At 35.5% G+C, this 12,438-nt stretch overlaps 1 protein-coding gene across 5 annotated transcripts in view; it reads left to right on the top strand.

Annotated features, from left to right (window-relative positions):
- LOC127425292 (neurabin-1-like) overlaps positions 1-10,051 on the top strand; it is a 73,447-nt gene extending 63,396 nt beyond the window's left edge. For 2 of the 5 annotated variants that reach the window (XM_051671079.1, XM_051671080.1), the window contains exons 16-21: positions 383-431; positions 572-616; positions 4,775-4,894; positions 5,070-5,093; positions 6,665-6,847; positions 7,596-10,051. In XM_051671079.1, the coding sequence (XP_051527039.1) occupies positions 383-431; positions 572-616; positions 4,775-4,894; positions 5,070-5,093; positions 6,665-6,847; positions 7,596-7,790 (616 nt within the window). In that variant the 3' untranslated portion in view covers positions 7,791-10,051. The remainder of the gene's footprint in view (positions 1-382; positions 432-571; positions 617-4,774; positions 4,895-5,069; positions 5,094-6,664; positions 6,848-7,595) is intronic. The other 3 variants (XM_051671082.1, XM_051671081.1, XM_051671083.1) reach the window with 3 other exon arrangements.
- The last annotated feature ends 2,387 nt before the right edge of the window (positions 10,052-12,438 follow it).

Here is a 12,438-nt window from a genome sequence, read left to right on the forward strand (position 1 = left end):
CACACATAAACATGTTGCATTTGAACAAATCTTCACTGATTCAAACAATTGCTAAAAAATTGATTTAGGAGAATCGCTTAGCAGATACCCTTTTTATTGGGGTATATACAGATGTCTGGATTCAACTCCAAATATCACATTAAATGTACAGCCATCTTGAATGTTTTAACCCAAATGCGATGTAGAATAGATGCCAAATAATCCTATGTGCAAGATTTTAAGCTATAATACTGGGGTTGAAAGATCGGTTTATACTGCAGCATCACTGATATAAATGCAGCTTTCGCCTGTGTGTATAGTCTGTCTCAGCTCTTGCCAGCACCTGTCTCATGTGCCAGTCATTCAGTTGTGTATATTTCAGTAACCAGCCCCCTTTCTTTAGATCCACAGAGCCTTCAGCAGAGAACAGCCAAGAAAGGCTCAAAAGCAAGGTGAGAAAACGTCATACACACAGTCATCCTGTTTAAAAATGCAATGAATTGTTTCAGAAATGAATGCTTACTGTTTGTTTATTGGACCAACATTTAATGACATAATCTCCCTCTGGTGTTTTGCCTTTTCTATTGTACAGAAATCTCTTTCATGGCCACGCTTCTTCTCCTATTCATATTACTTGGTACTGTATCACATTTTGTTTGAACAGATCCAAGGGTAATCAGATCAAAACAAGTAATAACAAAAAAATCAATGTACTATACCTTTGATTTTAGCTGTAGAATTGTGGGCATTACTGCTTTATTGCTTGGAGATTATTGCCAGCATATTACAGAGATTCACAAATTTAATGCTGAAGTGTGTAAATTCTGTGCCACCAATGCCACCAAATGGAGTTGCAAAAATAAGCATTGTTTTCAAACAGCTATTCCCGAACCCTCTGCCCATCTGCCGTTTGTTTGAACAAACAGATAGTCCTGCCCCAAACTCACGCCACTGGTTGAGTCAATGTTACCGTGTTGGGCAGTCAGGATGCTCAAAAAGTGTACAGTTTTCGAGGAAATCGACCTATGTATGGCTTACTTTTCATTGTCTCTGCATATTAAGCTGGGATAGAAGAAAGTGTTTTAACATCTAAAAAGTTACACACTTAAGCTTTAAATTGAATGTTTTATCTTGAACTTGGAATGATAATTAAGCTTCATACAATCTGACTGTCTTACTCCCCTGATATTTTTATCTTCTTTTAATACATATAAAACATTGAGCCCCATAGAAAGTGACCTTGCTCCAACAGCTCACAAGTTAAAACTCCCAAGTACCCGTGGGATCAATAAAATCTTGTGTTAAAAGTTTGTGCAAATGACTGAAGGACGTACGAAAATTAATGCATTGAAATAGCTTTGAATATATGCCCTCTATGCCAAAATCGTGCTAAAGAATAGTATTTAGAGTATTTTCATATTTTTGTTCAAAATTTGTCTCACTGGCTTTTGTAGAGAACAGACATGTAGATGTACGGCTGGTAAACATGTCCATCTCAGCTGTGTGGACAGTCTCTACAGAGACAAGAGAGTCTGTTTACTAAAAATATAGTGTATTATAGGAGTTTGACACTGAGGAACAAGACAGAGTTTCAAAAAGAGTTTTAAAGCTTTTCAGCAAATTTGTTACCACCAGCCAATAAAGAAAGGTGCCCTGAACTGATTGACCAATATGTCAGCCAGGTCAATTAATCAGACAACTTTTATTTTCAAATTTTGAGCTAAGTAGGTCTGACTGGCCAGACTGATCACACTGTAAATTCGGCAAAAGTAGGTTGAAAGTTATGTTGCTGAAATCGGTATGTGCCTACCAAAATTCAAATCGCTGCCCCCTATTGGCTGGAGCTGGAAGTGTTTTTTGTTATGTCTACAGAGTAGCGGCAAAAACGAATTGTATTTTTAGTTGAAAATTATGTAATACAGTTAACAGGAATAATTACTTGAGAACTTGAAACAATGTTTACCTAATAAACAAATTAGTATTAGTTTTGGGATCGAGAATATTCAAATTTAGGTATCATGACCACACTGCCTACAATGCAAAGACCAAAATGATTAAATGTAACTCCTCTATGAGCTTTTAAGCTACATCCACCAAGTTGGTACAGCCCTTCATACTGTTCTGACTTAGTATGCTACGTCTGTTCTTACTGATTTGAATTACATTTTTCACAGCGAGTGATCAAATGTTGGAAAAATCCCATAGACAACTGTTCAAAGTCCAACACTTAAAAAAATCTATCTTTCTATTTCCCTCGTGAGATCTGAGCATGACTGCTGTGTGCATTTTCCATTGCGCCTTTTGATTTGTAACTAGTAGCACCAAAGAATAAATAAATGTTTTTTAGACCAAATTATTTTCCTAAAAATGTATGTCCACATATGTGGACAGTGGGACTAAGTTGGGAAATTTTAAATAAAAACAAGCTATAGAAATTCAGATTTTTTAAAATCAAATTGTTTATTATGTTTCCAGAAGTGTTGGTTATTCATGTTTTTGAGTATTCATTTGAGACATTACATCAGAAATTAGCATAAATAATTCTAATTCAAAATAATGGTCAGCATCATTTAATCGCTGCCAACCATGTTAAAATAAAATTCTGCATGACATGTTGAGTGGTCCAAACATCATCTGCACCCTGAAACTGAACTTTTGACCGGATATTAGGAGTGAATGCACTTGTTCCCTTGCTCCCTAATTAGGGAATGACTTAACTTCCAGTGTGCTGTCTGTCTGCACTAGTCTCAGAACAGTTTGAAATGCACCTTATTTTCATCATAACTCCATGTAAAGCCTCTGAAAGCAAAATGTTCCAGCTTTTGGATGCATCCATTGATTCTCAATGTGATAATGCACAGTGAATATAGCATATTTTAAGGAAAATTAGCCTATAGTTCACATACATGGTCATTGTGATTAACAGCTTGCCGTTTTGTGATAAATCGATGACATTTTTAAAATGGCATATCGTATAAAACAAGAGACTACTCTTTTTACTCAAGCAGGTTTTAATGTAAAAACTTAATGGGGTTTCTTACCAGATGTAGTTTTGTTGCCGTTTCTCCCAAAGACAAACTACGCTGTGATCGGTGCCATGTTGTTTTGTCACATGACTCTGTGCATCGAATGTTTAACTCTTTAATGACACCCTAAAGTCTCCTGAACTGAGATCAGTTGGTTTAAATTAAATTAAATTATGCATAGCCTAGAGCGAAGTCAGAGAGTAATGTCCACACATGTGGACAGGGGTCTCAGGAGGTCAAAGCTTTTAAAACTTTTTTAAACTTTCAGGACAGGCTTTGTCAAGCCAACATCGAAGTATGTCTTGACAAACTTTACCTATCTAGTTAAATTTTATTATTTATATTTGCCATAAGCCACCCTTATCTGTAGATATCGATATTGGCTAGACATCTTTTTATGAATGCAGAAATGTTCCACGATTCATAACAGACACGTTAGTTTTCATTTTCCAGTCTGCAGTGTTTTGATTCGCATCGGCACTGTATGTTCTTAGTGGATATTGTGATATTTAGCATACTAAAATTGTATAAATGGTCAGATTTGTGTAAGGATAATACTTACAGAGAGTCGCGATGACCTCACTCGTAAAAGTTTAAGTAGTAGATGACATGAAGAAAGGCCCAAGGTTAGTTACTATTTCAAGTTGTTATAACAGCCAATAACTGCATAAGTTAAGCCTGAACTCATTTGTTACTCCAACTAACACTTAAAATGGTTGTTGTTCTCTGTCTGGAATACTTGTATTGGTAGTTTCTTATGAAGACCAGAACCAGAATACAGTCCAGCGGCAATTGGAATCATTATGGCGCCGCCCAGTGATTAGACTGTGAATATCAGTCCAACACTACCCTGAATTATATCATAAGTACTGTATAAGAAGCACACAAAGACTCATCTACACATACAATATCTAATATAATACACTTGCATAGAAACACACATACACACTTTCATATGGCTGATTCATGCTGCTGGGTCACTCTAATTCTTAACCCTGTGCTCAGAACAGAATAACTGTCCAGAAATGTATACTTAAATACACCTTGTTAGTTGTTTGATTACATGTTATTTTGAAAGACTACAATAATGCATTATTTTAAATGCAAATTAATTTATTGAGTGACAAATTATCACAATTATCATTTTAATGACAGTATCAATGTACAAAAAACATTTTGAGTGTGTACGTCTCCTTACTTTAATCCATTAAATTAATCTCAACAGATTTAATTGACTAAACTGTCAATCAACATTAATTACACTGACAATAAAACAATCCAAAAATAAATAATTGGCTCTCAAGCAACAGAGAAACAATTCATGCAAATCAAAATGGAACACAGCTAAATGTGTCAATCAGATAAGTCAAAACATTTTTGTTTGTATAGCACTTTTCACAACACACATCGTTTCAAAGCAGCTTTACAGAAAATAGTGCTGCTACTGAAAATGATGCTGTAATGTCTTAAAGTCCTCATTGAGCAGCTTAAATGAAAAACTTAATTGAAAATCATGCTTTAGAAATTAATTATCTTAAGGCCCCCTGTGAGCAAGCCAAAAAACTGATGATAAATAATCCTTGGGAGAAACCAGGCTCAGCTGGGGGAGCCAGTTCCACTCTGGCTATACAGTATGAATATAATGCCAATAATACAAGTCATGTGATATTTTAGTAAATTGAGTAGATATTGGTGAGTAGTGTTTAAAGCTAAAGTATATTGATTATATATAGATAACAATCTGTCTCACTGATGTATCTTTCTTTCAGGGTCCTGGAGTTAACGATGACCTCAGCATCAGCAGTATGAGCTCGACAGAGATCAGTGGTGTCCTGACTGAGGTTAAGATGTCTGGCCGATCACACACACTAACACTGTCCTCAGATGAGGTGATGTTTATTCACTAGACCTGATGTCTCTCTTTAAATGTACAGTCCGTGTAAAAGGGAAGCTGGGTTTAACTGAATAAGATCTAATGCATCACTTGCATGCTGAAATGTGAAAAGCAAAGGCTTTTTTTGACTCTGCATGTGTTTCTCTTATCCTCATTGCTGCGTTTATTAGAGTGTAGAAATTACTGAAGATGAGGTGAGGCTTTGTTTTAATGTATTTGTGTCCCAAATGATTTTTCTGGCATTGTTCAGTTCTGGCATTGCTTTACATGTCCTTAGTGATACAAACAGTACACTTTTTTATATTGATTAGTATTTTATCCAGTCTTCCAATTGTTTCTTTACATGATGTCCTAACCAGGTGCGATACAATAAAAGCACATTTTTGTCCTCATTGGTCTAAAATCACTTAATATAGCTGTACATTCAAGGAATATTATGGATTCGCTACAAGTTAAGCTCAATCGACAGCATTTGTGGCATAATATTGATTACCACAAAAAGTAATTTTTGAAGCAAAAATCTGGGTTACAGTGAGGCACTTACAATGGAAGTGAATGGTGGCCAATGCATAAACGTGAAAATACTCAATGTTTTAAAAGTATAGCCACAAGACGTAAACTCTTGCATGTTAACATGATTTTAGTGTGATAAAACCGCTTACTAACCTTTTCTGTGTAAAGTCATAGCCGATGTTACAATTTTGTTGCCATGACGATGTTATGTCAACAAACCCTAAAATGACTGTAAAAAAAAAAACTTTACAGCTCAAATTATACACAAGTTTTAACAGAATAATTAACGTGAGTGCTTTTATACAATTATAAGCTTCACATTTCTGCCTTTAAACACTCCAAAAATTGGCCCCATTCACTTCCATTGTAAGTGCCTCACTGTAACCCAGATTTTTTATTTATTTTTATTAATAAGAAAAGGAGGGGCATTCAAAAAAAAATTTTGTGGTAATCAACATTATGCCACAAATCCTGTCAACTGAGCTTAACTTCTATTGAACCCGGTATATTGCTTTAAATGAGAAATATCTACTGATTGGCTATGCGTCACACAGCATTTTTGCTTTTAGTGTAAACTGACAAAAATTGCTTGTTGCTGGAAACTTGGTTTGGACACGGTGCGAAAATATATTAATTGTAGTTTCTAGAAATGTTTGGAAAATTCATGGAAGCCAATTATTGTAGTTCCATCAAAGCTGATGGCTAGGGGGGCCTGGGTAGCTCAGCGAGTACTGACGCTGACTACCACCCCTGGAGTCGCGAGTTTGAATCCAGGGTGTGCTGAGTGACTCCAGCCAGGTCTCCTAAGCAACCAAATTGGCCCGGTAGCTAGGGAGGTTAGAGTCACATGGGGTAACCTCCTCGTGGTCGCGATTAGTGGCTCTCGCTCTCAATGGGGCGCGTGGTAAATTGTGCATGGATTGCGGAGGGTAGCATGAGCCTCCACATGCAGAGTCTCCGCAGTGTCATGCACAACGAGCCACGTGATAAGATGCGCGGATTGGCAGTCTCAGAAATAGAGGCAACTGAGACTTGACCTCTGCCACCCGGATTAAGGTGAGTAACCGCGCCACCGCGAGGACCTACTAAGTAGTGGGAATTGGGCATTCCAAATTAGGAGAGAAGGGGATAAAAAAAAAGTAAAAAAAAGCTGATGGCTATGTGACCTAGTGTAGCCAGTGCTGTAACTATTTTTGTGTGTGTGTGTGTGTGTGTGTGTGTGTGTGTGTGTGTGTGTGTGTGTGTGTGTCAGATCCTGGATGATGGTCAGCCTCCAAAGCAGTACCAGTGGCAAAACCGCAGTGTGACTGAGTGGACATGTCAACAGGTGTCATGCTGGCTCAGGGGACTGAATCTGGAACAGTATGTCTCTCTTTTCACTGCCAAGAATGTGGATGGAGAGCAGCTACTGAAGCTGGACAGCACAGCACTCAAGGTGGGGGGCAGTTTTGTATTGATACATATACTAATCTCAACCTTAAAGGGATAGTGCACCTAAAAATAAAATTTATAATTTACTCACCCTCATGCCGTCTCAAACTCGTATAACTTTCTTGTTTCTGCGGAACACAAGTAAAGATATTTTGATAAATGAGTGAGGTTTATTTGTACATACAATGCAAGTCGATGGGGTCCGAAAATGGACATAAAGGCAGCATAAAAGTAATCTATACAACTGGAGTGGTTTAATCCAGGTCTTTAGAAGTGCTATGTTTGCTGTGGGTGAGCAACAGACCAAATTTAAGTCCTTATTCACAATAAATCTTGACACCCTGCCCAATTACAATTGGGAAATCATGGACTAAACCACTCGAGTTGTTTGGATTACATTTATCCTGCCTTTAAGTCCATTTTTGTCCAATGTATGGACAAAAACACCCTATACATTCTTCAAAATACTTTGGTTTATGTTCCACAGAAGAAAGAAAGCCATGAATCTGGAACAGCATGAGGGTGTGTAAGTGATGAAAAATGTTTCATTTTTGGGTGAACTGTTTCTTTAAGAGTGTCACAGATCTGCACTCTTCTGGTAAAGTGGTCCATTAAATGTTTTCCTGCATTAAAAAAATATGTCTGTGTCCAACCAATGACTTACAAAGACTAGAACAATTAATGGCCTCATCTGCTTGCACTGTGATGAGCAAGTTACCTTTGGACAATTTACCCCTAATTGTTTTTGGCAGGCTCTGGGCATGGAGTGCTCTCAGGATCGGGCTCTGATTAAGAAAAAGCTGAAAGATCTGAAGGTGCTGATGGAAAAAGCTAGCAGAAACAGAGAGAAAATGGAAAAACAGCGCAAGAAACAACTGGAGCAGGTTCAAAAACAGGTCCGGAAAAACAGCAAGTCGTCTGGACCAGGAGAGGGCGCCACAGAATGACAGCACTTAACCCTCACTACTGTTTCACCATGAACAGCATTATAAGTACAGATGAATCGATTTCAGCATTTCATGGGACTCTACGTTCATTGCAAAAGGGGCATATTGCTATTGAGCTGCCACTGGACAAATTGAAACCAAAATGTTCAAAAATATGGATTTTATTATTTTAACTGAAAAAAAAAAATACTTTAATTCAGGTTTTCTTGTTTGTTGCAGAATGATCACTGCTGTTTTGTTCCTCTTGTTTTACGTTTGATTAATATATATTTATTTGGTTATGGAGAATATGTATATGTTGATCCAGAGCATATCAGCTTATAACTCATTCACAAACTCTGCATTACAAGCACCTTTAGATGTTGAGACAATGTACATATGCAGACAACGTAAATATTAATATGCCTAACGTGCCATTTTTCTATCAAAACCCAAGATGTGTGATTTGTCCAAGAAACGGGGGAAGGTTTTTAATACAATGGCTTTGGTAAAGCACAGATAATAGTAATGGACAGTATTGCTGTCATGGTGACAATTAAGTGTTAATTCATCTCAAAGATTTTGAGTGTTGCTCATAAGAACCACTACAGTCTGAGTCACTGGCATACTTTACTGTGAGAAGAAAGCCATTCCAGCTACTGAGATATCATGGACCTCACAATCCCTCTGATCTTTGTGGATATTGTATACTGTAAACCTACTGTTTGGATTCACATCTCCTTCAATGACCTGCCAGTATTCAAGTTAATGGACAGAGTATGTTCCAGTGTGTTCTTCTCTGAGTTTGAAACCTCTAACGTTCTTTCTCTGATCTTTGGAAGACTCATCAAAGACCTGCACATGTGTGGAGTCCACTGTTTTAAACTCTGCTCCAAAGATGTGATACAAGAACTCTGAAAACAAAAGAAAGAAAAAAAAAAAACTCCTGCTAGACCCTGCTGCTTTTATTCCACAGCTACCTGCTTATATCCTCTATTGCCCTTAGGTAGATTCTCAGTTAGACCCAAGTGCTGCCTTTTGAAGTGCTGTATAGATTTTTCTTTATTTTATTTTAATGGTTTGAGGTTACAGTCTGAATCACACTGATTGTGTGAATGCACCTCTATTTCTCTAGCATCCAAATGTTGTAGAGCAGATGACAAATGTGCACTTAAAACGGACCTATCTATATGTTATTTTACCTGCAGTACCATTTATTTTATTAGGCTTCGATTCTATTTATTTTTTTTATTTTTTTATTTTTTGTCAGCTATTTTTCACACCACAAAGAAAGCACCATAAAATGTAAAAAAGTGGTACATACGTGGGCAGAATTTTTTTTTTTATATAATGTAATTTAATACATAGAGCAACCAATATTGCCTCATTTGATTTATCCTAGGTTAAAATGTATGCAACACATTTCCAGTACGTATGCAGTTTAAGTATACAAAAACACAGTAGCCTACAGATATTCCCATTGCATCTGTATTTCAGATTCAGCTTTGATGAATCATATTAACCCTTTTTAAAATGTATCCTTTTCACTGCCCAAATTTTAACTGTCCACATTTTTCTCATTTCTTGTAAACATAACTTGCAATTCTTCAATTTGTGATGATGCATATCATTCTTGTTTACATTTACTGATTATTTCCATAGTAACACGAAGGCAGCTTCCTTGGTACTTGGGCACTGTACAGAGGACATAAGGCAGTGCCTGATGACCTTGTGGATTCTTTACAAAGTATTCAAATGTGACTTTATGTAAGATTCTATTCATTGTTAATTACTTCTGAATTATTTATCTCTTATCATTTTAAAGTCTGTCATAGTCTATTTATTTTTTCCCAATCTTAGAAATGTGTAAATCAGTTAATCTTATTTATTTACAAAGCAAAGAAAAAAAAAAAGCAATTATTACCAAAAAGCTGTTCTAAACTGTAATCTAAATATTACAAAAGTCCAGTGATGATATTAGGAGATTGTATGTTTCTTTATTAACTCAATGCTCTTGAACAAATGAACAAATCTAGCAAAGAAAAGCTTGTCTTAACATAATGAAATAATTTCCAGCCCTCTGCTGTGAATCAAATATAAAAAAAAAAAACATAAAAAATATAAAAAATAACCTGCTGAAGTTCCAATTCTAACCTGCCCAGCCATTTACGATATACTGACTTTTGTATGTAAAGTTAAAGCAATAGCTTTTAAGCCCGGTGTTTTTTTGTTTTTGTTTTTTTAAATAAATTCCTGTGTCTCAATACCATGAGGAGACAATAGATGGTCTACTGGGTCTATCTGTTTGAATGTGTCTGTGTGCAGGGATAATCACATCCGGATTTGAGTACAGACACGTTTTGTGGCCGGTTTGACATAACGCAGCGGCTCAATTCAGCTTATCGCGGCCCATTTGGCCTGTTTCGCGGCCGGCCCACCGGCCCGCCCGGTTCTCCCGAGTTCTCCGCCCCTGATCGGCCCCAAAGTGAGTCGACCCACCGGGAAAATGCCCGGTATGCCAGATTACCAATGCAGCACTGGACATGTGGTTTCTAATTCATAGACTTTCTTATATTAGCTTTTCACGGATTTTCTCACCTAGCATTTATGAAAAGCATTTCACCCTGCTGTTGGTATGTCAGAATCAGACAGGGTATATAGAAGAATTGCACGCAACGCCTGAGAAAAGAGCATTAACCTGTATATTTTCTTTTGTCATACCCGCATGAGGGACGTCGATGTGCCATACCCATTCTTTCCAAAACAACTAAATTCTGTCCTTTATTTGTGTTTATGAAAAATTAAAAGCCTTGTGAAAGTTTGCCATGTTGGACTGTAAATACACTTCAAATGATATATAATTGGTCAGAGAAATACAGTGAAAGATCAACCCAAACCTGTCTCTATTTTGGTGTTGTTTATGTTGTGCAGGCAGTTAATCAGGTGCAAATTCACATATTGCCCTTTTTTTTCTTTTCTTTTCTTTTCTTTTTTTTTTTTTTTGCAATGAGTTACACTGTAGTAAAAAAAAAAAAAAAAAAAAAAAATCCTCCCAAACTGGCAGCTGTGGTTGCCAGAAATTCACCGTAAATACGGTAATCACGCTTCAGGCTTTGCAGGATGTAATTTTGATGCCTGTATATTTTACGGCATTACCGTTTATATTATTAAATGATATAAACGTAATCCTTTAACCTTTTGAAACTGTAAAAATCTGCTTTTCACTTTTTAATGTATTGTTACTCATCGTAGTAATTACAGAAAGACACATGATGACATGAAGATCATCAGTAAGAGCAATGATCAGTAAACATGTAGAGACGGTGCTCAGTGTCACTCACACAAACACTAAACACCGTCAAGGTAATACATGTGAAATTAAAATAAACATACTAAAATTATGCAACTAAACTATATCAAATATAACATAGAACACCCCAATGTAGATAAGTGATATTAAAAATAAGAAGAAACATAACTATTCCCATAAAATATTATAATTATTATTTTATTTTGTTTTACTGTAATTTTAACAATAATTTACTGTAAAAAGTACATGTGCTCTCTAAACATAATGTTAATTTTTACCATTAATTATATGGAAAAATCATACATTTTACATGTAAAAAAGGTAAATTTTTTAACATTTATTGTCTTTTTAATATATTATAATTGTTTACCGTATATTTTAAGGTATCTGCCCATTAACCAATTAAAGTTTTTTTACTGTAGCATTTTTTTTACAGTCTTTTGCCATTAAAATTACGGACATTTTTTACAGTGTAATACATTGAGATAATGGAAATGATAAAACAAACTGTCAGATAATGCAACATTCCACGTACATTAAAAATATGTATTTTAGCCTATCATATATATATATATATATATATATATATATATATATATATATATATATATATATATATATATATATATATATGCTTTAATTCCACAAATATTTCAATCGATTGTGTAATGTTTAACTAAATTAAATGACAACAACTTATATATTTCCTATTTTATTTGATTAAAGATTACTCAATTAAATTTGATGGAATTTTCCTATGAAACTGAAATGCATAAATCAAGAGTGACAGAGCATACTACACACAGCACTTCTCACAAGATAAAAGTACACAATATAATGCATACTATAAACAAGATAGGTAGTAGGAAGTCTACGCAAAATTATGCTGTATAAAAAAAATATTCCTTTAGCAAAAGTTAAACATTTTGAGACACTTTCCAAAAATAGCTTAAAAAATAGGGTACAAAATAATAACAATAATAATAAAATCCTTTTTCCAACAAATGGTCAGAAAAGGGTGATGCTAAACATCAAGACGATTTATTTAAGCAATAATCCGCTGCCCACTGTGCCTAACAACGTCCTTCAGCCGTGACTATATTCACAATACGACACAGCCTCAAGTGCCTTATTGCTTTTATAAAATGGGCACCACATAATAAAAATATTCTGGACACAGATGTTCATTAAAATGTTTGTATTTTGTAAGTAAAATCATTAAATGCCAGAACATAAAGTCCCTGGCAGTAAACAGTGAACAGAACGTTGTGGAGTGATACAAACAGAAGTTCTGTGAGACCAATGTTGATTCAAAGTTATTTATAAACCTTTTTACATATATTACAAACAGAGAAGATT

Source organism: Myxocyprinus asiaticus, chromosome 34 (assembly GCF_019703515.2).
Source record: "Myxocyprinus asiaticus isolate MX2 ecotype Aquarium Trade chromosome 34, UBuf_Myxa_2, whole genome shotgun sequence".
Taxonomy (NCBI): domain Eukaryota; kingdom Metazoa; phylum Chordata; class Actinopteri; order Cypriniformes; family Catostomidae; genus Myxocyprinus; species Myxocyprinus asiaticus.